General features: G+C 50.3%; 1 protein-coding gene across 1 annotated transcript in view; it reads right to left on the reverse strand.

Moving 5' to 3' along the window:
* The window catches only part of COL22A1 (collagen type XXII alpha 1 chain), a 237922-nt gene that overhangs the window by 51562 nt on the left and 158832 nt on the right, over window positions 1–27528 (reverse strand). Inside the window, exons 37-43 of the mRNA XM_060035315.1 lie at window positions 26538–26642; window positions 25734–25778; window positions 19716–19793; window positions 11585–11620; window positions 10616–10669; window positions 9305–9349; window positions 4987–5034 (exon numbers count right to left, since the gene is read on the reverse strand). Coding sequence (XP_059891298.1) covers window positions 4987–5034; window positions 9305–9349; window positions 10616–10669; window positions 11585–11620; window positions 19716–19793; window positions 25734–25778; window positions 26538–26642 — 411 coding nt within the window. The remainder of the gene's footprint in view (window positions 1–4986; window positions 5035–9304; window positions 9350–10615; window positions 10670–11584; window positions 11621–19715; window positions 19794–25733; window positions 25779–26537; window positions 26643–27528) is intronic.

Here is a 27528-nt window from a genome sequence, read left to right on the forward strand (position 1 = left end):
CCAGTGATTTTGGCTGTTATGAACTCATGTATCTACCCAGCAGCTCCCTCACTGTTAGGCACTGTGCTTTTCTGCTTCGAGACCACAACGAGCACACGTCTTGAAGGGGTCATGGTTCCATGTACCAACTGACACAAACAAACGCATTAACTAGGGCTTCTGGGATGCTGCACTGGAGAGATCGGTGAAGACTTGTTCATATTCAATGAGGTGATGATTCAGGTGACTTGGCATTCAAATCGGTCTCTAGGGCTTCCCTGGTGGCGCAGTGGTTGAGAGTCCGCCTGCTGATGCAGGGGACGTGGGTTCGTGCACCGCTCCGGGAGGATCTCACATGCCGCGGAGCGGCTGGGCCCGTGAGCCATGGCCGCTGAGCCTGCGCGTCCGGAGCCTGTGCTCCGCAACGGGAGAGGCCACAACGGTGAGAGGCCCGCGTACCGCAAGAAAAAAAAAATAAAAAAACCAAAAATAAAAAAACCAAAAAACAAATCGGTCTCTAATTCAGGATGGAAGGGCTTTCGTCATCAAAAAAGCAACTCTGAACTGTCCACCTTCCTTTTAGGTACTTACTCTTACTCAATATTCGAAGCTTCTTTGGAAGTGTCCTACTCCAGGAAGCCTTCCTGATGGCTTCACGCTGGGGATGTGTTCCTGCTCCCACAGACCCAGGAATTCCTGCTATGGAATCACCTGTCTCACTATTGAGGAGATCTGTTCATAGCTCCAAGCCCTCCCCACCAAGCAAAAAAGTGTTAGCTCTCCGAGAACAGAGATAGAGTTGCTTTATCTTTGCATGTCCACTTCGTAGCAAATAACCTTCCGCACAGCGTGAGTTCCATAAATGAGGGAACCAGCCGACCCGACCAACCACCAACCAACTGGCCACTGGCCTTCTGGCACCCAGTGCCATCTTCCTTTAGTGGTGATTTCAGATGCTGGTTGAATGTTTTTGGAGGATGAGGAATACCAAATGTCGGGCTACATGAAGAAATGGCAGATGAGAGAAGCTGAAGGATACTGTTTCCAGTTGCTGTTTTTTGTTTGGAAGAGTGGCAGGCTTCGGAGGAACTCATCTATCTCATCGATTCCTAGACCTTCGCTATAGCTCGTTAAAATGAGATACAGCCGTCAAACATGGCAACAATGCTCACAGGATGAGATTTTTTGGACATGGTGGGTGCAAGAGTGATTCGGAACCGTTCTTCGCAGCGGGATCCACAGCATAAAGAAATTGTATCTGAACAATACAAAATGTCACTACTTTCCAATTTCTTTTCCATTTGTGGCATGGGTAACTCAGCCTGGGTGTGTCTTAGTCACACATTCTGTGTAGGATTGTTCCTTGATGACCAGAGCAGCCCCCAGCAGCCCCCAGACTTGCCAGTGAGGGGGCTGGATCGGGTCCTGGAATCCAGTGAGCACAGGGCGAGACCAGCCCCCCACCTGCTGTCCTACCAATGCTCACTTTGGCTCCTGTGCACCTGGGGCCCCTGGTCCCTCCTGACCTGGGCTACCGGAAATGCCTTGACACTAGTGTTGGGGCCCAGGGTGGGCTGCCCCAAAGTGTCTCAATAGCATATAATTTTGAACTAAAGATACGTAAGAAATGGCCAGTGCAAGAGGGATGCTGGCCCTTCTGTCTGTCTCCCTGAAAGCAAGAAATAAACCTCTAATGTGAAAAGTACCCTCCCTGCATCTGGAGGTAGAACAACCACTTTATCCCCAGAAACAGGGATTTCAAGGCGGAGAAGCCTGTATAAACAAACCTTAAATTTACTACCCTAAGTCCAAGCTCCGTTTAGATTCTTCACTAATTAAGGACCCAAAGCCTAAGTTTCTTGCCCTGTCAATTCCTCACAAATGTATTGCTTCTTTAACCAAAAAGTATAAAAGCTGCCTGTTTTGGCCACATCTCAGGTCCCATTTCTATGAGACCTCCACGTGCACAAATTAAAATGTATTTATTTTTCTTCTGTTAATGTCGTGTGTCAATTTTATTATCAGTCTGGCCACAAGAACTCCAGAGGGATTACAGGGGGAAATTTCTCCCTCCCTGTCACTAGCCAGGGTTCTGCTTCCGGCTAGACGGGCTTTGCCCAGACCACACCAAAGCCTCTGCCCACTTGGGATCACGGCTTCACCTCTCCGAGCCTCAGTCCCTTATCTGTGAGATGAGAACCTCAGAGTCTGGGGAGAAATACATGAGATAATGGATGAAAAACGCCTGATGCCATGCCCGGCACACAGTGACAGCACAGGAATTTCAGCTGCTACATGTGTCACTGTGGTTTCAGTTGTTATTTTCCTCCCTAAATCTGCTGCTTTGTCCCACTGGCAGATCAGACGCCCCTGATCATCAATACCGACTCCCACCTTTTCCACTTAACTGAGTCATCTCAGGCAAGTCACTTAGTCCCTTTGAGTCTATTTCCGTATCTGTGAATAAGGATTGTTCTCCTACCTTAGGAGAGGGATGTGAAACTGAAATAACACGTGTGAAGCAACTAGCACGTTGCAGGGCTCCAATCTGTAAATACAGACTCCCTCTCGCCTCCACCCCCTTCGTTTTTCCTGAGACACTTTCAGCAGACCCGGCTGGCTGCGTCACTGTATTTGGTGTGGGACAGCATAACAAGAAAGTGCTCAATCAAATGTGTACAACTGGAGGAGTGCTGCGGTCTCTGCCCGGCATAGGATTCACCTCCAGATCATCTCATGCAAGTTCTTGCTGGATTCCTGAATCCTCACTGCAGATTCCTGCCAAAGGGTTGTGGAGCCTACATTTCAAACCTCTGGGTGACAGGCAAGAAACTCACTACCTGCCCTTTGTCAGGTAGCTGTCAGGAAGCTCGGATGCATGCAGAGATGAAGTCGGAGAGCAGAGGGGCTAGAGCACAGGACGTGGAGGTGGTCACACTGGGTTTGAGTCTTCGCTCTGCCACCATCCAGCTCTGTTGCCTTGAACAAGTGACTGATCCCCCTGTGCCCAATCTCCTGCTCTGTAAAGTGCAGCACGTAATAGTACCCACCCACTGGGTTGTTGCTGAGGATAGGATGAAGTAATATTTATCCCAGGGAATCATCTAATGGAGAGGCCCTGAGGATGACCTCCCTGGGCACAGATCCAACGATGGAAGTTCATTAAACAGGAACTCTTAGGAGACAAACTTTCTAACCAGGCAGTTTTCCAACTATCAGAATGAGGCAAATTTTCTGTAATAAAAGATACCTTCGTAGCAAAAGAGGGTCCTTCTACCAGCCCACCTGGACCAGATCATCAAGATGGCAGCAGGTGATTATAAAACAGGGAGCTAGGACAGCTGACTTCACAGACCTGGGCAAACCCACAGAGCCCAGGCTCTTGTCCACAGGGTTTCCAGACAAAGAACAGCTCTGTAGGGCCAGGGAGTCTCAGGTGCTTCCCTGAGGTGCTCACATTCTCTCTGCGGTTCCTGGGTGCTCTGAGGAACACAGCTGCATCCTTTAGCAGGTAAGAAGTACCGATTTGACGAAATACCTATCTTAATGCTGTAGCCGTAAAGCATTAACCCATGCAGCATTCACCCCTATTGTCATTGCCATCAGGACCGGGACACCTTGAGGTTGAAATCCTTCGTGAGGCTGTGGGGTGGGGAAGACAGGGGCCAATGCAAACCCAGGGCCTTCCAGCGGGACACAGTTAGGAAAAAATGATCGAGAACAGAAACGCCTGTAATCAACACGGCTGGAATCAATAGATAATGAATTCTTGCCACGTCCTTGTAAAAAACAAAACAAAATTTCCTCTTGTTAATGAAAATCAGGAAAGATTGCTCTATTACTACTCATTTTCCAATGAAATGTATAATTTTCCATCAAGGCATCTCAACGTATAAAGAGATGAAAAGGCCCAAGCTTCTGAGAAGGATTTCTTTTCCCTTTTTTTCTCCTCCCTCACTCTCATGCAAGAACCAGGTATTTTCTGACACCTCCCAAGTGGTTTTTAGAACACAGGAAGCGAGGGAGAGGGTGGTCACACAAAATCCAAGGCCAAGCTTCACCCGAAGGTAAGACAAAAGCTTGGAACAGAGGCAGCAAAGGGTCCTCCACACGCACAGCCGCAGGACTGCTCTTCCTGAAACACAAATCTTATCCTGCCTCTGTCTCGCTCACAGCCTTCCCCAGTTCTTCTCTTTAAGCGCCGAGGTCCCTGGCCAGGCTCCTGGGCGTCCAGCTTTCCGTGCCCTATCTCAGCAGAGCTGTGCTGAACTTGCGTCTTCTGTCGCCCGTGGAGAAGGCGCACGCGGTTCGGACCATGAGCGCAGCGCGTGCTCTGATCTGGACTCAGCCTGGCTAAGGGCCCGGCAGCCGGCTCCACCGCCCTGCACCTGCACTCTGGACCTCGCCCCAGAAGAAACCCCACCCGGCCTGTCTGACTCTGCCCATGCGTCCTCTCAGAACTCCAGGATGCACTCCTGTGTGGGGTCAAAGGTCAGCCTCTGGAATCAGTGAGGAGTGGGCTCTAGTCTCATAAAGTCACTGACCCTCACGGTGACTCAGGTTTCTAACAAGCAAAACAAGAGCATAAGTAGTACCAACATCAGAGAGTGATCGTGGATATAAAACAAGAGCCACGTGGGAAGCATTTCGCATAGCGCTGCCTGGGAGGATTTCCTGTGATGAGGGATCTCACTGTCCAATAAGATCGCCACTAGCCACAGGTGGCGAGGAAGTACTCGGAATGTGCCTAGTGTGACCAAGGACCGGAACTGCTAATTGCATTTAATTTTAATTAACTTACATTTAAATTGACACATGTGGCCAGGGGCTGGCACACTGGGCAGCGGAGTTTAGCACGCTGCTGGCACACAGTGAGTTCTCAACAAAGGCTGCTATCATTGCTAATGTTATAACATAGTTGTTCGGACAAAAAAGCACATGTTATTGAGATCTCTAATCCCCCATCGCCATTTTCAAAATGCATGCACATTTATTTCATGCTTTTACCTTAACCAAGAGATTTATGTCCCCTGGAGACAGCAGTGGAGAGGGGCCCTGTCAAAACAAAACCCAGTAAATACAGACACACACACACGCATGCACACTGCAGCCTTCAAAAGGGAAGCTGTAACACATGACGAAGCTGGGCCGGGCACGGGATGACAGGCGCCCTGCCTACGCCCCATGCTTGGGAGCCACAGAAAGACGTGGCAGCCCAAGTGCACGGGCTGCCAGTCCTGAGTCTGACATCGGCCTTTCTGGTCCCCGGTCTCCTTCTTGTGGCCCTTTCTCTTCTCCTCGTGGCCTCTCCTCCCCACTTCCATCAAAACCAATAGGGCCTATGGGTACTGTGGAAGACAAAGGGGCAGACGGCCCTTTATTCCCCAGATGGGTAGCAGCCATTGCTATCAGTCATTCACAATCTAGCATGATTTTAAAGCAACCTCTTTAGCTTTCGTAGGTGAAATAGCCTTTTCAGCCTCATTCATCATTATGAGCTGGAAGTCTCTAACTTCAGGAAGAGTTCAGAAATCAGGAGTAAGTACAGAGCCTCTGAAGGTGTGTAGGAGCCCGTGGGTCACTGACTTCACGTTCAAACCCACGGTGAGCTGGAACATGGCATGCGATGGGGTCAGCCCGGAGCCCAAGCGGAGCAGAGGCTGGGTTCACACTGGGGGTCAAGGGACAGGAAGCTGGGAAGGAAATGGAAGCTAAAGGCAGACACTAAAGTGAGGAAGGGGTTCTTAGGAAAGAACTGGGAGACTGGTGTGCTACTTTGCAAACTTCTAAATTTTGCAGTGGAGACGGAGTGCCAGAGAATCCACCCTGCAGAGGGAAGGTGGCAGGGTTTCCTCCAGATTTTCCAGATTATTCTCTGTGGGCACAATCGGACTTGTGGCGGCTGATTCCTTCTGATTAAGTTTGACGTTGGGTTTATGCATTATGACTCCAGTCTAGCCTCTTAACGAGACAATTTCCCTGGCTGCCCCCCTCTCCCTGGCCCCACGGGGTTTCTGCCACATCCTGTGGCTGCAGAAAGCCACGTGACAGCAGCATCGTATGCGTTTGCATCGGATAATCTCGGCAGCGGCTAGGCGTATGCCTGTGTTTTCTGAGTTGAAACGCTCAAGTATTCTATCAACACTCTGGTCTATTTCAAGAGGACACCCGAGAGAGACTGGGGTAGGACTGACTCAGATTTGGAGGTTCTGAAGGCACCACTAGCCCGCAGGGAGAGCTCACGTGGGTTGCATCTGCTGAACAAAGCCGAGAACGTCCTCAGTTACCTGAGACCGACCCTCAGGAGGAAGGCCAGCTTGTGCCACATTAATTAAAGCTGTAAAAGGGGGAGAGGGGTTTTATTTTGACGCCTTATTATTTTCCCCTGGGAAGTTAATAACCTAAGATTCCTATTGTTCAAATTGGGACATTTTCGCACTGCTGGCCTTGTATTCTTTGGAATATTTTTCTGCTGTCATTTGAGCCCCTTGTAGAGTTAGAATGAGCTCTATTAGACAGCATGGCTGGGCATCAGTTAGAAAAGGAGAACAAGGAGTGAGTTTTCTGTGTAGGTACAGCGTGGCCTTGGGGATAATTCAGTTAATGTCCTGTTGTGGTCCATTTCTGTGGGTCTCACAAGATAGATCTGAATACACAGGAGCAAGGCCGTTGTGGGGTGGTGGCCTCCTGAAGGTGGACACAGGACGCATCAGAGATTGCCACGTTTGCTCTGGAGGATTGGTTGTTGATGGGATAAGAGAACAGGAGTGGGAAGTGCTGGGGTACAGGAGACATAGTCTGTGCCCTGCTTAGACCCTCCTTCCGTCCTGGCGTGCCCAACGACCAGCTGCCGGGACGCTGGCTGGAAGGTCACACAGAGACGTTACACGGTCAATAAAGAGCTGACATGGAGGTGAGAGCGGCCGGCCTCTCGACTGGAGATGGGCCAGCTCCACGGGGCTGCTCGCTCCCCGTAGGCTCAGAAGGAGCCTAGATTCCAGCTGAGCCCACAACTTTGACTGCCTTTTCCCCACCACGCCCTGCTTTCTTCAATCCTGGCAGGTTTCACCTCAATCAGTTGGCACAAGAATCCTCACCAGAGGCTCTGCTTCCAGAGAACCCAAGCCTAGACAGAGGGATTCCCAGGACAGTGCAGCCCTGGAGAAACACTGTAGGCCCCACTCTCCACCCCCTGAGGGACGATGACTGTAGTAAAGGCTTAGCTCAGCAGACCTGGGTTGTCCAAAACCTGCACATTCCAAAGGTCCGGCCCTGGCTGGCTTCTGGGAGATAACGTCTAAGTCCTTGGAATGCCCTACCCGATAAGAGTGCCTTTGTTTACCTAGGGTCTTGGGCCAGGCAGATAACTTATGCTAACACTGTGATCTATGGCGGGGTCCTTGGACCACGTGGGAGGGCTGGAGATGGTGGAATAACCCAGCCCAGCCAGGGAGGCATCACACCTGCCAGACCCGGACACCAAGGTCTGCCTGAGCGTCCCTCAGTGGCAACACCTGCTGCATTTCAGAGCACGCATGGTCATCCACGTGCCCTCTGATTACACACAACTGCTGGGAAAACTGAGTGCTGGGAGGGGACACCTGGAACCCTGAGCCTTGTCTCTCAGGGCCTCTGCACTGTGCGTCTCCTCCCTGTGCTGCTCTTAATCTGTAATAAACCATCAACCATCGTGAGTCTAACAGCTTTCCTGAGTTCTGGGAGTCCTTCTGGTGAATCACTGAACCAGAGGGGAGTATCGGGGACCCTTGAAAGCATGACTCATCTGATTAGTGAGATCACAGAGACCGACAGCTACCCAGTGGTACTTGGGACCACCTGGGGGCAGCGTGTTCAGTGAATTTAAAGGTAGTCAAAGAGAGACCCATCCTCTCTCTGTCTCTCTCTCTGCTCTGCCGGTGTCCTCCCGTGGACATCACAGTTAGTCCACCTTGTCAGCTGGACTCTGCTGATGTAATTTTCTCTGCAGAGGTGTCAAGGTCTGGATTTGGGAGGGGTCATCTGAACCCCCTTCAGCCTCTGGCCTGAACCTTACTCTTTCACCCACTTCACCTGGGACTTGCACTTGGGTACTGGGGTGGCTGCTATAGGTCTGACTCCCTCTATCCTCCAACAAGACTTTTCACTCATCCCACTGGCAGGGCTTCAGTGAAAAGTTCCTGGACGCTTCTAGGCAGACCAGGTGCCCCTCCAGATCTCTGCTGTGCCCAGCAGCCCGGGTAAGTCAGGAACAGATGCCCACGCCCTCAGGGGCCTCCAGGCCTGGGGTCCTTGCCTGAAACTCGTAGCAGGTCAGGCTCACAGAGGAGAAAGATGGCCTCTCCGACCCATCCTGAGGGGAAGCTCCTGCCCAGGGGAGCTTACTGGAGTCTGACACCAGCCCTGAGGCCTGAGATTCCCCAGTTGCAGCTGCCACTGGTTCCTCCATCTTGGGTGGTACCTTCTGATGGACTCATTTCTCCTGTGTCTTCACAGCTGTCGCCCCACTCACCCAGACCTGCTCATCCTCACTGCTCCTTCCCTGGAGGGCCCACTCGGGGCCTGGTTAACTGGCTAAGCCTTTGGGGCTTCTCTGGCATTGGTAACTTAATTGGGAGGCGGTTCCCCAGAAGGTGACTATACTGCACACGAAGGAAGCCTGCAGGAGCCTTGGGCTAAAATGAGGATATACAGCCCAGGACCAGATGCTCAGGGCTGTCCATTTCCGCTCAACCTGCTCTCGCTGTGAGAGGAAAGAAAGTTCCTTCTACTCTAAAAGGGGGGAAGCCAGGAGGTACTGACATTACTGAACAAAAGGGCAGGACAAGGGCCGGTGAGGAACTTGCCGTGAGTGCGGCTCTTGTCCATTTGCTCTCCCCCAAATCACCATTCATCCTTCTCTGTCCTGCTCCAGGCCCGGGAGGCTGCACCCTGGGCATGTGTCGGGGGACTCACCTGCCTGCTGGCTCTCGGGTGAGCTGGACCAATAAGAGGCACGTTAGGAAACTGGAGTGGGGGGCGGAGGCACTGCTCCCTCCTTGCCTCTGGCCAGGCTTCCTGGCAGTGGCTTTGAACCCACAGTGACAGCCCCCATCTTCCCCACCAGCCTCGCTTTCTCTTGGCTCTGGAGAGAAGCACAAGGTGGTGCTGGCTTCCCTCTGTGCTTTACCTCTGGGGGGCACAGCATCTCTGCTTAGCTCCCTCTGCCCACAGCTTTGTCAAAAGCCCCTTCTTAAAGTCTCTTGCACTATACGAGCTGCATTCTATTCTGCCCGAACCCCTGACTGATGATCAAGACTCGTCCAGAACAGGTAGATGACATACATACCGGCTTGCCAGGAGGCCCTCTTTCTCCTGGGTTTCCAGGTACACCCTAAGAGAAGAGAGAAAGGACACTAGTTCTGCTAAGCACATAATCCTGACCCACCCTGCACACCCCCTCCCCCAACCTCTATAATCTGCCGGGTGTAACTCAGTAGAAAAAAAAATCACCCAACCGTGAAGACTGGCACCAATAAAAATTCAAAGTTTCCAATCTCAGCTGAATACCCGGAGCTTCTCAGGAAATACTCAACTGTGCCGAATGTTCAAAACAGTAAACTACCCCTCCTGTAACTCCTTTCCAAAACATGGAACCGAAAACCACTTGTGCATGCAAAGTGTGTACCTGTGTGTGCACGTTTGTGTACGCGCGTGCGCGCGCGCACACACACACACACACACACACACACACACACACCCCTATCTTAAATTTCTGCCATCCTTTTCCAAACACAGGAGGAAGGACCAGCTTTGAAAAAGAAGGCTCTTCTACGGAACTGACTCTAAGGGTGTAATACTGAGAGTGGAGCAGATACAATAGATTCAAGTATTTGGAGACAGGAATGAGAGGGTAACTTTCTTCTCTGAAACAGAACCCAAGGAAGGGAAGGGGAGGGTGATTTATTGTTCCTGCTTATAGTGAACCAAAACTATAGACATGGAAAGATGCGAGTCTAAGCACTACTGGTTAACAGTGCCAGACCTCTGCTCCAAGAACTCATGGTTGTCTTTTATCCATTTGGTCAGTAAGTCTGTATCGAGTAACATCTACATGCCTGTCACCCTGTTAAGCATCAAGGACCTAGAGATGCATAAGACACATGGTTCCCACCTTCTTGGAGCTCAGATCTATCTGAATGAAAGTCAGATCACAGAGATAGGAGACGGTTATCACTGTCACAAAGTGGGAAGAGATACAGCCTCAAAGAGTATTAGGTAAGTCTGTAGAATTCCCTTAAAGGGAGAAAGCCATTACACGGATGAGTTAGGAACAGGTCCATGGAGAAGACGATACCTGATCTGAGCAGAACTGACCAGGTAGGTACAAAAGAAAATTGACACAACAACAGGAGGCGTTGCGTGGGATAACCGGAGCTTACAAGTTTCTGAAAGCATCACACAAGCCAAAGAAGTGAAACTAGACAATGCAAGCTTACAGGGCACAGGGAATTGAGGAGCAAAACATACAAAATGTTCATGGGGGAGGGGAGACTAGTGCAGATGACCAGCTCCCATGGGGGCATCCTGGTCAAGGGAGGCAGGGAGAGGCTGGAGAAGGGTTCGGGAGACAGAGCCGGCACCCTTTGCCTTTACTTACGTCTTGGCCAGCTGGTCCCTGGGGGCCGGGGAATCCAGGTGGGCCTCGAGATCCCTGAAGAAAAAGAAAAGACATCCCACCCACAGTTTAAGGAAAATAAGGCCCCCCTTTCCTCGGGTCGGTTCTCCTTGTATAGAAGGCCTGGTGCTCTGAGGACTCTCTGGTGGAACGTGGGTGCCTGAGAGCCGCCTTCTCAGAGCTTACGCATTTCACTGCGCTCGTGGAGGTGGATGCATTAAATACACACAGAAAGGATGCCCGGAAAGTCTTCCCCGTGAGCCTGACTGCCCAGGCCCCCTTTGCAGGCCCCTTTCGTGAGTGGACAGGGCAGCTCCCGCAGTGAGACGGGCCTGAGCTCACCCCGGGTGCCGTGTGGGTAACCAGCCCCGGGGGCTGGCCAGCTGGGTAGATTGCCCTGTAAGAGGCCCAGCTCAGAGCCCAGCACTCAGGTGACCATTACTATTTGTTATTGGAAAGTCATTCCCACTCTGATGAAAATTTCTAGACACTATCAGGAATCAGCACAAATCATCTCTCGTGATGGATCTCACTTCCTGTAGGAATTTTCCTGTGTCTTCCACCCACCTTACAGATTAAGAGAGAGCCCTCACTTGCTCAGGGCTATGTGGCCGGGGGTGTGAAGCCAGGATTCAAAATTAGTTCCTCTGGCAATGTGATTAAATTTGTTTAACCATGGCTGTCCTTCTGGGAAGCAGAGACAGCAGAAGGCAAAGGCAGCGTCAGTCTGGCCAACGATCACCATCACCGCGTTCACTGCACTGGGCAACGCCCCAATCCCTCTTACTCCACCATTCCATAGGTCAGTGCTTACACCTTGGAGAGTTCGCACTGTTTAACATTAAAGATTTTTTGAAACTATTGTATTTTCTGGCCTCTGCAATTTGAAATTGCTTTGATCGCATAATTTCTCCCATCAAAACCCAGCCCTCTATTTAAATCATGCTGTACCTGAGGTCCTTTTTCTCCTGGTGGTCCAGAGGGGCCCTAAGAAACAAACAAAGAAATAAGCTAACCAGAAGTGAAATGTTTATTTAAACATGCTGTGGTGTTTATTTCTAAGCTAGGTCTTTAACTGTCCTGAAAGGAGGAGCTGGCTTCCCCCATCTTTAAGACATAGTGTCACACCCTCTCATACCACCCACTATCGTTGCACGTGGGAATCTTCCTGGAGCCTTCTCCATTTGCCACTGAACTAGTGCCACCCCATCCTGGCACCCACTGGATGTCTGACACTTGAGCCCATCTCTAGCTCTGGTGTGGAGTGGAACCAGCATCCCAGCATCCTCGTGCTGTGCCCCCTTCCTGCTTGGGCAGCACAGGCCTTGGGGGGGCGGGTACATCCAGAGCCAGAATCCCCCCCGCCCCCCCCACACACGGGTCTCCCATCCTGCGAGTGTGACCAGCCTAGAATCTGGCTTCCGATGTTGCACTGAAGATGCGTCCCTTGCTCGAGGCATTAGTGTCTACTTTCAGTTCCTGCAGTGAGCAGAGCTGCCCCTCAGCCCTGAGAAGGCTCTGCCCTGCCTTTCTGCCTGGACGCGTTCTTGCCACACGCTGGTTCTCAGTTTAGATGTCAGCACCCTCAGAAATCTTTCCTGGCTTCTCCCAGGAGGCTCGTTAGAAGTGGTCCCCAGCCCCTGGGTGCATCCCATCACAGACATGTGGCCTAGTGCTGTCATCGCTTCGGGGCCCGTCTGTCCTCTCTACTGAAAGGACTGCGTGCTGTCTTGGGGGCGCTCGGCACGCTCTTGCCAGTGCTCAGCACGGCCCCGGGTGTGGTCAGGACGCAGCAGATCACAGCACACAGCACTCTGCTAAAATTAACATTTTATTCTATGAGGAGAACCGGAAAATCACGTGTTATCATCCTTTCCATTGACGATCAAACTAAGGCCCAGAAGAGACAAAGAACCAGCCCAAGCCACATCGGGAGTCACTCGCCAGGTGGGTTGAGTCCTACCGCCTGTTCTCGGTTCCGTGCACCTGTGCATACCTGCAGCAGTGCCCATGAGAACTTCCGAGATATCCCAAGAGGGAGAAGAGACTTCACTCAGAGGCACAGGTTTCTGGCAGTATGACAGACCAGGTAACCTAAAAGCCTGCCCACCAAATAGTTCCCAGAACTGCCTGATAAAATAAAGTAAGCATTTTAAGTGCAGAATTGAGCACTAAAGGAAGGAGGGGACATCTCCAGAGGCCTAGGCCAAGAGGGCAAGTCGGGCAGGTAAGACAATGGACTCAGGATCCCACCTGGGGTCTACCTGACTCACAGGTCGTTCTCCCTTCATTAGCTCTCACTGCTCTGTCAAGCTGTAGGTCAATGGTACACATGGACCAATATATACACATCTGAATTTCGTTCCTTTCAAAGTAGTTCCTTACTGAGACTGCACACTTATTCTTCAAGGAAAGGGCTTAGGGACAGTTTATTACTGGCCTGGGGAATGCTGTCAGATTTCAGAGGCACCTTTTGTTTCCAAATTAAACTCCATGATCCACCTCAAGCATCTGACTTGTTCATTAGACTAAGCTCCGAATTCCTCTCTCCCATCATTTAATATGAAGTCTACATGTGAAGCATGGATTTTGTTGTCAAAAAGGTCTTCATTTCAAATCGGAGCTTTATCAGTTATTAGTCATTTGACCTGAGCATGTTACTTAGTTTCTCTGAGCTTCAGACCCCTCAACACAAATACAAAGTAAGGTGATCACCTTGCCTTGTGTGATCAGAAACAGAAGATCCTCTAAGTAGAGAACCAGACCAGTGCCTGGCCCACACATAACAGGCATTCCCATGCTATCTTGCTAGTATACTTTTAAGAAATAGAAAAGTGTGCTGTGGAGGAGGGATTGTATCATGACTTCCCAATGTCACTCCTAAATCTGAAGCCTAAACACGTGTTCAACAATAATGACCCTCTTTTCCGAGATTACGCCCTCTGATGCGTTTGTTCAAGAGTCACTTTACCCAAAATACATATTTTGGCCTTTGACACCATTTTCTCACTAAAAGGAACTCCAGCTCCTTGTAGAAATGACTGATCCCAGATCTGGGTAAGGAGTACGGACAAATCTGGAACATCCTGTCATTCCAAAGAGCAAGGAAACTACCGAAGACTGGAGGGTCAACTTGAATAGTCTCCTATTTGCATCAAATAAGACCATTTGAACAGTGAAAGGAAGAATAACTGCAATATATTAAAACAAGTCAAATGTGTTTAAATCCACGGGTTCAAAACTATTGATAAAGAACAAAAACACCTCGTTGATCATCTTTGCAAGATGCTAGGGAACCAAGTCGTTATTTGAAAATGATTAAAGGGAAAGCATTTATATTCTGCCTTCCACGTGAGCTGTTCCACTGGGTATCCGAATTGTAAATGAGGGAACATCTCTCCACACAGAAGTATCCTAGCTAACACAAAAAAAAGAACTGACTGAACTAGAATAGCACCAATTTGCAAGCCCTGATGTGCTAACTGATCTACACCTTGGCTATCAAAGGGTGTGAATGTCACAGCAAAGACACCACTGGACATCACACGCCTCCTGATGGCAGTCTTGCCAGAAAGATCAAACCTGAATCTGCTCCAGCCTCGACGCCCAGGTAGGGGTGTATAGGAAACACAGGGACAGAGTAGTGCTAAACTGTTCTGTGAGCAAAGTCCAGACGGTGGGAAGTTCTGAGACCAAACAATAAATCTTGTCTCATCAATTAAAATATTGCCATTTATATTTATATAAATTTGAAATCTGATCCCCTCTCTCTCCCTCCCATAGATATCTATTTGAAAACACACTCATTTCATTCTCCATCATCTTTTATCTGAAGGGCTCATGGGTACCAGGCTAAGTGCTGGGCTTGCCTTTCATCAGCCCAGTGAGCCAGGCGCACTGTCTGAACCTCTCTAAGCCTCAGTTTCCTCATCTGTAAGCTGGAAACAATCATAGTTCAGGCTCACAGAACCACTACAAAGACTGAGGAGGGTAGTGCACGTAAAGGGCCTCCCACCGGAGCCTGGCCCGTCGTATAAGTGCTCAGCATGCCTTAGGAATTATTATTAGGAACAACAAAAAGCCTTGCTGAGATTAGAAAGAAGAGTTTTCAACCAGAAGTGAGAGTAGAAATTTATTTAAAACTTTTTTTTTTCCCATCAAGAGAAGAATCCCCTGAGACTTTAATCTAAAAAGCCAAGATTGGGATATTCAGCTCCTGGTTATACAGGGAGCCCTGGGGTCTGGGGTGGTGCGTTGTCGGTAGGGACCCTCCCCAAGCCCTCCTCTTCTGCCCACGGGACCCTGCTCTGCGCACAGGACCTTGCTCTGCGCACAGTGCAAGACGAGAGCGCGTGGCCGGGAATGAAGCCCTGCAGAGCCTGTCCTGAGGGTCGGCTTTGAGGTACCTCTCAGGAAATGCCTGGTGTCCCCAAGTAGCAGCCGGGCAGATGGGGCTAGCTTGTTTCGAGGGGCCACAGGCCAGCCTAACTCCGGGACAACAGGAGTGGCTCTGTGGTTCTTAGAACCAAAGGAATTGGACTAAACCAGCAGATACGACATATGAACAGAAACAACGGCTAGACTTGCAGGTCAATAGTTCGGAAGCGGTAACGTACGTGCGAAGACGCTGGCACAGGAAAGGACAATGTAAATGTGAACTTCTGTTCTACCACTGCCCTGCTTGGGCATCTGCTTGGAGCTGCAATGCTGGCATCCAATCCCAGTTCTACCACATCCTAACTGTGGCTGCAGGCAAGTGTCACATCTCTTAAGTGGTTTCCTTTATTTGTAAAATGAAAGGGAGAACAAGATCTGCCTGGAAGGGTGGCTGGGAGGATTGGATGAGAAGTTGTCCACGAGATAAATGAGAGAATGGGCATGGGTGCCCTGCTCACGTCGGACCCTGCCAGTAGGCAGGCCACGTGAGCTGTGGTTATGACTGCTCTAGCTTTTAGCGGCTTTCATTTCTGTTCTTATTGTATCACTCCCTAGAGGAGGGGGAGCAGAAGAAAAAAAAAGAACCTACCAGTTAGGACACGTGACACCTTCCAGTTAGGACACGTGACGTATGTTTTTGCACACAATCAGCTCCATGCTTCCTTTTCCCCGATCACACTGTTGGTCTATTAAGGGCTGTTGAGCTAGTTTTCTTTGTATGTGACCCTCAGCGCCTGGGCAAACAGGCGTCAGAACAAGTGACTCCAGAGAGGGAAAACTGAAGATGTAGAGAACAGAGGCGCAATTTCAGCCAGCGAAGGCTGAGAAAGACGTCTGAGAAGGATTTTTATGACCTCAGAAAGTCCAAGGCAAGGTTCCAAGTGTTATTACCAATACTACCACATTGTAATCTGCCCAGCACCCCTGATTCGTAAGGAAACTACTGCTCAGCACGGAGGCTTGGGGTGCGGGCTGCCGGCGGGAATCCCGCCCTTGCAGACCTCAGGCTCCGAGGCTCAGCGAGCTTCAGCAACACTTGGATCTGCCCTCAGACACTGCAAAAGGAAGACCAGAGGCAACCTGAGGATCAAAGGGATTTTTTTGGTTAATGTCTTGAAGGGAGAAGCCAAGACTCCAAACAACTGCCTCCCCATCCACCCCCCTGCCCACGATGTGCAGAGACGTCGGCAGAGAAGGTCCCGGGCTCCTTCCAGGGGTCAGCGCTGCTCCTGGACGCCGAAGGCCCTGGAGCTCAGTGCCACGGAAGGAAGGACGAGAAGAATCCAGCCTTCATGTGAGCACGTAATGGAAGCGAACAACCCTCATCCTGCCAAAGCCACAGGAGAGCTGAAGCGGAGGAAGAGAACTGGCTTTGGAGGATGTGGCAGTGATCGGCGCCCTGGCCCTGGCCCAGCTGCGTGACACTGGCCAAGTCACCTCACCTTCTGAGCCTCAGACTGTTTACCTGGAAAACACTGACGAAGCAGGCACCTTCAGGACCTCTCTCCAAATCCCCTGGGCACGCACCCACCTGGCAGCTCCTCGCTGAAGGTGCCTGCCCCGGGGGCGTCTGTAGCCGTAAGGGGAGGCTCGCCCCGAGCGAGCGCAGGGCAGCTCCCCGGGAGCAGCCTTCCACCAATGCCCAACGGGAGTCGGTATGCAAACACCCCGGCTCTGCCGCCCTTTTCGAAGAACAGCTCTGCAGCCGTACCCCAGTCTCCAAGGGCTTGTCAGCGGAGGCTGTCACTCCCTAAGGGGTGATTTCTGAGACAACTTCCCCAATAAACTCCTTGCCCTTGAATCCTCTTCTCAGGAGATGCTTCTGCAGAATCCCAGCCTTCACCAAGGGATAAACCAACTTTCAGGGGACTGAAGGGCTGAGGATGCGGACGCTTCTGGACTCAGCACAGGACCACATATGGACCACTCAGCCAGTGGCAGGGCTCCTGTAAAGCACAGGCGTGTGAGGGACGAACTCACAGCCTGTCGGCACCCCTTCTCCGCACACCAGCTCTCAACACACCCCTGAGCCCTCATTACCGACAGCCAGGCCATTAGGAAGGAGCGTCAGCCAGAGACAGAATTCATGAAAATTCAGTAGCACTGCCCCCACCACGGAAAGCGGAGGGAGGACACTGAATAGTTGATTTTCGGCCTCTTGGCTGGAAGCAGCCAATTACCTTTCAGGTGGAATCACTGGGGTAGTAATGTATTTCCCGGGAGATTTCATGGCTCTGAAGCGGCAGGTGGGGCGAGGAGCGCCCGCCTCTGCTGCCTGGCTTTCTGATTAAGGGCTTGATATGATGACTCCTGGGGAGCGGACGGGGCATGGAAAGACCCGTGAAATGACAGAGGGACCACCCAGCTTACAGCCCTGCGGTTCCTCTTTCAGTCCGTTTCTCTCCTAAGGGGCTAATTCCTGCATGATTCAGAACCCTAATTCTAACAGAGCAGGCCCCGTGAAAAGCGGGATTTCAGAAGGAAGGAAGCCTGAGCGCTGTCTCTTCAGTACACCTTCTGCCACGTTGTTCCTCCTGGCTACCAGCAGATGAAAAAAAACAGCCAAAGACAAAAGATAAAACGGATGTAATAGAGGGTTTTGTTCATCAGAAATTTTAGCGGAGAATCTCTTCTAAGAAAAACAGACTAAAACTGGACATTTCCAAGAGGATACCACCTGCCTTCTCCCTGGTTTCCGGGGACCTTTAGGAAGACACAAGGCCACTGGTCTTCCTACCACCTTGAAGGTCGCCCCGTTGCTGGGGGCTGGAGTGGAAGTGACATGGTCATTTCTGGTACGAGGCGCACTTGGGAGGGGGGTGGTCAGAGAAGAGAGTGCCCCGGGGAATTTCAGGGACAAAGTGAGAGGCCCAAGACCAGCCCTGGGGTGTAAGAGCACCACCGGGGGGAGAAAGGGGGGTTTTAATTTAACAAGTGGCACTGTGAGTGACACACTGGATTTCCTCTCAGATTCTTTGAGAGACAGATGAGGAATGAATGGGATCACTTTATTTCTTGAACGCAAAACCAAGCAGAGACCGGGTCATGGACCGCTCCAGTTTACATTCAGATTACATTGAACGGGGGTGAAGCTGGACTGTGCTTCTGGGTTAAGAAAATAATGAGCCCAACGATATCAACACTGATACAAGCGCAGTTTGGATATTAAGAGGCTTAGCAACAGCATCTGAAAACCACTGGGTATTGGCGCTTCCTTTAAATAACAGTGAGACAAGTGCCACAGACTGATGTTCACGTCTCCCCAAAATTCATACATAGAAACCTTAACCCCCAGTGCGATGGTATTTGGAAATAGGGGTTTGGGGTGATTAGGTCACGAGGGTGAAGCCCTTATGAATGGAATTAGTCTTTCTAAAGAAACTTCAGAAAACCCCCTGACGCCTTCCACCCACCACATGAGGACATACAAAAAATAGTCATCTATGAACCAGAAAGTGGGCCCTCACCAGACGCTGGATCCGCCAGCACCTTGACCTCGGACTTCTTAGCCTCTAGTACCATGGAAAGTAAATTTCTGTTGTGTTTAAGCCACCCAGTCTAAGGAATTTTTGTTACAGCAGCCCAAACAGACTGAGACAACGTGGTTGCCCAAAAACCAGCAAATGCAAGTTTAAGGCGCATGACTAAGGTACTGTGTCCTTAGCAAAGAAGGGACTAAACAGAAGATAAAACCCCAGGATTGAAAACTGGTCTTCAGTTCTGAAAGTCATCATTCAGTAACAGGGGTGGGGATGGAGGGGGGGAGGTGGGCTCTTTGTGGTACAAAGGGAAGAATTAGAAGCAGCGGTAGAAGACACAGACAAGCGTAATCCTACACTCTCTGGAAAGAAATTCCTAAAAGATGTCTGTTCTCTACAGAAATAACTGTCCAAATATCAAACCCAGATGGACGAGCTTTGAAAGCAGTGTCTCCTATTCCTGGAGGCCTTCGGGGTATGCTGGCTGAGACGCTCACGGCAATCCTCAGCTTGGATGGGGCCTGGGGGTCACGGATGCTCGTGACCTCTCACAGCTCAAAGGTTTTACGGTTCTTACAGTCACCACCTCCAGGGAGCCTGCCAGCTCACACCCAGGAGGCTGATGTGAATTATTCATCAAAACCACCAATCCAAAGACCACTTCCTAGATTTTATTTTGGAGATAAAAACCTTCTTGACTCCACTTACGTTCTCACCTGTACGTTAATTGGAGGAAGAGGGGTAATGAACTCATTTTTGCCTGAAATACCTGAAAGCATGCTATTTCTTCCACATCACACTCCTTTCCCAACCAATTCACGTTCACTGGCTATACCTCAGTTTTTGCAAAGTCTGGCCAGTGAGCACTGTTTTTTCCTTTTTATTTTTTAGTGAGTTTTGTTCTCTCACTCCTCTTTGAATGAGACAAGTCTTGGTCTCCCCAGAAAAGCCTTATTCCTATAAGAAATACACCAAGTTTTAGAAACAGTGTCAGTCACAGTGGACAGACCTACAGCCTGGCCAGCCCAGGCATCAACGGCCCACTACCAGATTAGCCGGGAAAGGTGTGTCCCTGCTGCAGGGCCTGAGCAGCAGGTCCCCTGGGAGCCAGCAGGGGCTGGCTGTGTGCCAGGGAGCAAGGGTGTGCTGGGTGGGTAAGGACTCACAGGAGGGCCAGTGACCCCAATGCCTGGGTCTCCGTGGTTGCCAGGAGAGCCGGGGATCCCAGGTGCACCACGGTCCCCCTGGAAAGACAAAACACAAGGTGAAGAGGTCAGCTCTGGGCAATAGAGAGCCAGGGTGCAGGAGAATTACGCCCCTCCCACCGTCCGACCACACTCTCCAGCCAGCACTTCTGCCCCAGCCCGGATTCCGAGCGCCCCCTGAAGTTCATGCAAGCTGCCATCATCCCACCCAGTCCAACACCCGTGGACCACAGCCACTGACCGTGACCATGCCCCTTTCAGGGCTGACCATGGCTCCAGATGTGATTATAACAATGTGACACCCCCCCAACGTGGCCACAATTCCAAGTTTTACGGTGCTTTCTCCAGGCTTCACCTTGCCCCCATCCTGGACCCATGACCATGTACCCACATTTCAACTTAATGCCCACATCACCAATACATTAATCCATCATTTCACCAATAATTTGCCAAGTACCTACATTTTGTGGGTCACTTTTCCAGGGGGTGGGAGTGGGGAGAACGACTGAGATGTAACCTTTGCCTTGTGCATGGCGGTTAATATAGTGCACGTTTAAGTTCTGCCCTCAGCCTTAGTCACTGCTGGCTTAAGAGAGCGACACGTTTCCTGAGCTTTAATCCTTCATTTACGAAGGGCAGGTAACAGCAGGAGCTGCCAGGCCCGCACACGCCGTGCCTGTTAGGGGATCGTGCCTACAGGGCGCCCGGTACAGCAGCCAATGCACGTAGGCCGTCGTAGTTGCTGCTGTTCTCAGGTGCCTGTCATTCTGGACGTTGATCGGAAGAGTAGAGGGGAAGGAAAGAAGAGAAGGGAAGAAGTTCTGCTTTGCCACTTGCTGTAGAAGGATGCTGAGACAGTCATGCCTTCTTCTGCATAATTTCAAAATCCTCCCCCTCTGAGAACAAGTGCTTATCCTAACTGAGATGGCAGCCGAAGCCGACTTGCACTGACACAGGCTATTTACAGTCTTTACACATCTCGTTTTGCGTGGATACTTACACGTTTCTGTTACATCAATATTAACGATGAGGAGGGCTGCCCCCCACACCACGGTAAACGCAATGTATGTTGCTTGCAAATTATTACCTTTCTAAATTCCAAAATAAATTCAATCCGAAGCACACAGGGCCCCCAGGCTTTTGTGTAAGAAACTGTGCACCTCTGTTAGGTCAGCAGACGGCAGCCAAGCCTGACACTGAAATGGGGGGTGACCCCGCTGAAAGCACTTAACATCTCCAGGATGAGTTAACTCGTGTGACAGACGGAAACAGCCTTAGGAGGTCATTATGAAGAGCCGATGAGATAACGTGCAGCACATTTATTTCAGGTAGAACTTGGCGTTGCTAGGCAACACTGCTTTATTAAGGTTTATGTGTTTAAGCATTAAGGGAAAACCCTATTAATCATCAGCTTAGCCTGTAACCACCATCTCAATTGGAAAACTGTACATTTTGGACCTTTAAGAAAAGTCACGCTTCAAGATGGTTTGCTTCTTGCAGTATGACTGTTCCTCGGATGAGTAGGTAAGTTACATGCTCGTTCAACTAACGTTGGTTGTTTATTCATTGCAAACCGCAGTCCAGACTCCAAGACCAAAGAGGACTCGATCGTGAGCCCCTTTTCAATACTCCGTGTTAAATTCAGAAGAGAAATCGAAACAGGGCTTGTGAAGTTCTCACAAAAGAGATGAACCACAGTCCAAACCTCTCACTAAACTCCGGTAACACTGTCTCTTTCCCTCCTCCCTCCAGGTGGACGGTGGCGACGTGTCCTGAGAGCTGCGGCATCCCTCTGTCCCGCACTCGCTTCTGTAAACAGTCCCCAAGAAATCCTCTTCAGAGCCCCAGATGGTGCCTTCTGTTTCTTTAGAATAATATGATATGGCTGATTCTGGGAAGTACAAGGTGCCTGGGACTGCCAGGAGATCTGATTTGTGTGCCTGGGGAAGGTGGGAAGTCAAGAAATAAGGCAAATGTGGGAAAAGGGTAATGAACTACGAATGAACATGATCAGTGCCGCGTCCCTCACCAGCACATTGTGACAGCGAGAGGATGAGGCAGAAGACGTCAAACTGGCCGTCAGGTGATGACAAGTCCAGTCTTAGGACTGAAACCGAGCTCCCCTAAAATCCAGTTCCCCTGTGAGTTGATGGCCAACCTCTCTATCCCAAACTTTATTCCCGTTCTTGCCCTGCCCCTGTTTCTCTCAGGACTGAAGAGTATCAAAGAAAAGGCGGGACTGAACCTGAACAGGACCCTGTACCTTCCCCGGTACAACCCCCTCCAGGTCGTGTCCTCACTTCTTTGGCCTTCACTGAGTTCCAAAGAGCAGACTCAAGCAGTTACCAATTAGGGAAGAGAGAGGAAGCAGACACAATGGGCCAGCGGTTAAGCGAGAAAAGTTATGGTCACCTGCACAACAGCTGAGCGATAAAACAGCCTCAGGACCCCTAGTTCCTCCTCAAGGGATATACGTAACCATCTGACACGTACCTTCGAGCTGGTCTGCAGAAATGAAGACGCCCACCCACCAGAGGATGCTGACCACAAGCATGTAGACCCCAGACCGGCTGGAACCACAAGGCTGATGACTGAGATTCCCAAACATCACCCTGTCACCTCACCACCAGCCAATGAGAGAAATGTCCGCGAGCTGATCACACACCCTACGACCCTCACCTTCCCGTTGCTTTTAAACCCTTGTCTGAAAGCCATCAGGGGTTCAGGTCTCACCAGCCGCCCATCCTCTTTGCTTGGCCCAGCAACAAACACTACTTTCCTTCGCCACAACCCGGTGTCTGTAGAGAGGCTTTGCCGCAAATCAGGCAAGTGCACCCGAGCTCCGTTCCTAACAGAACAATGTCAGCCTGGTCCTGTGACTTTGCATAAATGCCATAACCTCTCTGGCACCTTAAGACCCTCATCAATTAGGAAAAAAAAGAACATTCTACCAAATTCCCATGTATCTTCCGTAGACTCATTTACAAGGTAAGAAACCACGTAACATCAAGTATTATATAATTATATTTTATCAGCCGAATCAGGAGACAGAAAATAAACTAAGTACACATAAATGTCAGAAATATCCATGTTGTTTTGCACCCCAGTTTCTCTTCACAGTGGTTAATGTAGTCTTCTTCCTATTACTTTGTCTTATCGTGGCTTCCCCCTTCTTCCCAAGGCTCTATTTCATGCGCAGCACAAAACCCTAACCACTGAAAGCTAAATCACACCAACGGTGGCATCTGAATTTTTCCATGCGGTCTGTTCACACCCTGCTTCTGGCACCAGCTGTTCCCCTCGTGGGGATGTTGTCTGATCCAGGTTCTAAGCTTCCAAACACTTCCCCACCAATTAAGACTCAGCCCAATCATTCCATCTCCATAAACCCACCTCTGCCTGCCCTCCTCTCTGCCTTCTGGAAGGTATTCGAATACATCTTCATTAATCTTAACACACTGCCCTCCCATTTTGTCTGTCTGACCCTCTGACTCCTGTGTGTCTTAAAAGAAGAAGAAAACTATCCATTCATTCCTTTAACCATTAATCCAACAAATATTTGTAAAGTACCAAAAATGAGTCAGACCCTATGTTGGGTACAATCTCTACATGCTTTCGCATCCACAATGCCCAGTGTAGGGCCTGGAATAGCCCTTTAATAGCAAATTCCTGAATGCCCGAATGAATGAACCTCTCATCACTCACATTTTGTCAGGTACTAAATTTTGCTTTTGACCAAAATCAACTTTTTACCCAGGAGGGAACATGATGAAAGACCTCTCCCAGCCCAGCCCAGAATCTGAGTCACACTGATTGATCTCTGCTGCAGGGTAGCCAGGCCTGGCCCTGGTATGTTTATGGCCCTTTGTGATGCTAACATTTACCCCCAAGCAACTACACATCACAGCTTAATGGACTGAAACTTTGAGAAAGTGGCTTCAAGAAAAGGGCAAAAGACCTTAAAGCTCGGTCAGCAAAAGCAAGGCGGCTCCTGATCGAGAAAAAAGGGGTGTGTGAGCTGTAATCTGTAATACTGACTGGAGTATCTGTTTTGGCTGCAAAACATTCTGGGCCAGTTCAACACTGTCCAGGGAAGAGATGTGTGAAGTCATGGAAGGAGAATGACATTTACTGAACATTTATGTGCTGTGAGATCACTTATCCACAGGAGCCCTTTGGGGGTTAACTATGCTTTACTCCTTTATACAGAAAAGGAAGAGAGTCTGTGAAAGAATAGGCCACTTGCCCTTAAGTCATCTGTCTCGCAAGTAGCTAAGCTGGGATCCTAACCCAGTTCTGTGTGAAGGCAAAGTCTGTTCATTTGGCTAGAAATAAGTCCACCCAAGAGAAGGAAAGGCATCTTTAAGAGTCTTCCTGCAGTTGTAAGCAATTAGGAAGGGCTGAGCAGGTGCCCGGGAAAACCCTTATACACTATAGCACCCACCCTGAAATCCCCAGGGGTTTTCAGTCAGCACCAGGAACGAGGGACAGCGCCTGGGCAAGGCACACTGCTGAACGCTCCCTCCCTCCCTCTCTCTCTCTCTCTCTCTCTCTGTGTCCCCTTCCTCCCTCCTGGTCCCCCCCGTGGGACCCCCATTCTACAACTAAAGACCTGAATTCCAATTTACCTTCCCAGCTTACTAGGGAAACCTTCATTCTAAACTACATTCTAACTTACAAATATATATTATACAATATTAACACTGAAAGGGTCATCTGTTTACACATCTCACATTTGAAATAGGAGGATGTGTTTGGCCAAAGGGACAGCACGACTTACCGTGGGTCCCATGGAGTTGAAACTGGCTGGTCAACTGGACCCCAGGGCAAGGCCCGCTGCACTCCTCACACCCCGGGGTCTCAGCCTTCCCCTCTACTCCTCACTGCTGCCTCTCCCACTTCCACTTGGGCTCTCCAGCAACTTGCCTACAGGTTCCCCACCTTCGTGCTGCAACCGTGAAGCAGACTCCACAGGGCGATCTAATGATAAGAGTCACTAACATCTACAGAGCATGTACCTGTGACAAGCAGAGGTAGACAACTATTTTTATTTGCATTATATCATTTTTCCCCAAACTGCCTGGGAGAAAGATTTCATCAACCTCAGAAATATCACAGAGAAAAGGACCTTTTAAGCCATCTTCCCCATCTCCCATTTCTGGTGCCCTTTCCGGTGCCCTTGCCTTCCTTCCAGGTCCTGAAGGTCCTCCTCTAGGGGGGAAATTGAGAGCACGGGAGCGCTGCCAGTCAGACACTGGGCTCACAGCATCACAGCGGAACCTTGGAGACACGCCTTCAGTTGGCTGTTAATTCATAGTCATGTCTTCTGAGCTGTGGCTGCAGGTGCACTGAACAAGAGACGCCTGCTGTTTGCCAAAGCGTCTGCCTTCCCTCCCAGGGCCCAGCTAGAGGACGACCGCTCCTCCCCCGTAGTGTCAGGAGTTTGGTGGAAATGAGTGATCACCTCCAGGCCTGGCCCACAAAATCCTTCCACAAGATCCTCTACCGTCTCTTCCCTCATTTGCCACCGCATACGGAGGTTCTGGGAGACACTGAAGTCCCAGAGGAAGGGATGGCACTGGACCGGAGGAACGTGGGTCCCTGGACGGCCAGGTAGACGAGGACTCCTCACCCACCACAGCTCCCATCACGCTGTGAATGAGGAATAAGCTTTTCCTGTGCTAATCATCTGAAATTTGGGGATCGTCTGTGTCCCCAATTAAACTAATAATACAAGATAGACCCGTTGCTTTGCTGGCTGAAAGCATCTTTTGCAACTTGATTTCACTGCAAACATTTATTAAGCAACAATTACGTGGCAACTACTCTAATGTCACAGTTCAGAGTCACAGAGCCTTTAGTTAAGTGGAAAGTGATGAACATGCAAGTAAACTGAGGTGACCAGAGATGCTGACAATTAACTTCTGTTTGGCCCCTAAGTGCAACCCATGGCATTCACAGTTCGCTAGATAAACCTACCTTAGTTCCTAGAGGTCCAGGTGATCCAGGTGGTCCACGAAGTCCCTGGGAGAATGAACGGCACAAAGATAACCATGGGACTGTGAGTGAGCACTTACCCATCTACCCTGTGCCGCGGGGGGCCACAGGGGGATGGGACTCTCATCGTGACCCGTTTTGTACAGAGGAAAGGTCCCTGTGTCCTCATGTAGTGCTAAGGGCTGAAAGCCACTGAGATTTCGGGGTTCTTCATTACTGCAGCAAAATTTACTAATACATCTCACTTCGTGTCTGTGACACTCTAACACGTTTGTAGGTCCCCATGCACACAACGCTCTCATGCGTTTCCACATACGGTTTACCTGTCTGGACCACCCTCTCTGTGCTGTTCTGCCTAAAAAGTAATTTCTTCCAACTTTCACATTTCGCACAGATGCCACTTCCTGTGCAAGGTTTCCCCAGACTTACACAGACCAGGAAGCCCTTCTCCAGGATGTGCACTCCAGGACTGCCTGAGCTACGGTTATGTTTGCCTGGCTGTCTCATGAGCATCTCAACAGCACAGGTGCTCACCCATCTCCGTGTCCCCAGCGTCCGGCCTGGAGCCTGGCACGCGGCCAGCAGTCCACAGGGGACTCTGCTGCACTGGCCTGAAGTGGACGGGAGCAAGACGCTTCCCCCACCCAAGACCCCTTTCCCAGTCCACCTGCTTTCACTGGCTATGACTCCGCTTCTGCAAAGCTTGACCAGTGAGCCTTTTCTTTTTTTCTCTTCTAATTCCAGCCTGATCGTCATGGGCACAGAAACCCTGGACCCGACACTTACCGGTTCTCCATCTTTCCCTCTTCCGGGTGGCCCTGGGAGCCCAGGGGCACCAGGATCGCCCCTGGGGCCACCTGGCCCTGGGCTTCCTGCTTCTCCCATTGCTCCCTGGAAGGAAAAGTGGACAGTGTCCAGGATCAGTGACATGCAGAGAGTAAGCTTTTCAGTGGTGAACCAACCTGAAGGGGGTTGGTGGGCTTCCTGGTGATGCCCTGCTTCAGAAAGCCCACCCCTTCTGAGGGCATAGAAAGATGGGTTGTATAATGTGCCCCCCAAAATTCATATGCTGAAGCCCTAACCCCAGTATCTCAATTTAGAAATAGTCTTTGCAGATGTAATTAGTTAAGATGCAGTCATACTAGGGTAGCATGGACCCTAATCCAGTATGAACTGGTGTCCTCACGAGAAGGGGACATTTGGACACAGACATGTGGAGAGGGAAGTCAACGTGAAGATGCGGGGAGAAGAGAGCCATCAGGCCCCAAGGAGAGGGGCCTTGAAGAGATCCTTCCCTCACAGCCCCCAGGAAGAGCTAACCCTGCTGACACCTTGATTGAGGACTTCCTGACACGGTGAGAATGGTGAGACGGTAAGTTTCTGTTGTTTAAGGCACCCAGTTTGCGATACGCTGTTCCAGCGGCCTTAGCAAACTATACAACGTGGAACATGGGAACAGGAAGGATGCTAGTCGTCTTCTAGTCCAACTTTCCTCCCACTGCAGGAAGCCATCACGTGTGCCTCTTCCAGGCAGTCCTCCCATTTCTGTTTGGACTCCTATGAGAGCAGGGAGCTCACCACCTTCTCAGGCTGTTCATCCCTTTATTGGGCAGTTCCATTACATAGTGTGCCTTTATAGTCAGCCAACCCTCTCTGAAATCTTCCAGATGTTTGGCATTCAACCTTGGAGCTCTACAGACGAAATCCAATCCCTTTTCACATGACAGACTTTCAGTGATGTGAACACAGCCCGGGGCTCCAAAGTGGGGAGAGACAG

Source organism: Delphinus delphis, chromosome 17 (assembly GCF_949987515.2).
Source record: "Delphinus delphis chromosome 17, mDelDel1.2, whole genome shotgun sequence".
Classification (NCBI taxonomy): Eukaryota; Metazoa; Chordata; class Mammalia; order Artiodactyla; family Delphinidae; genus Delphinus; species Delphinus delphis.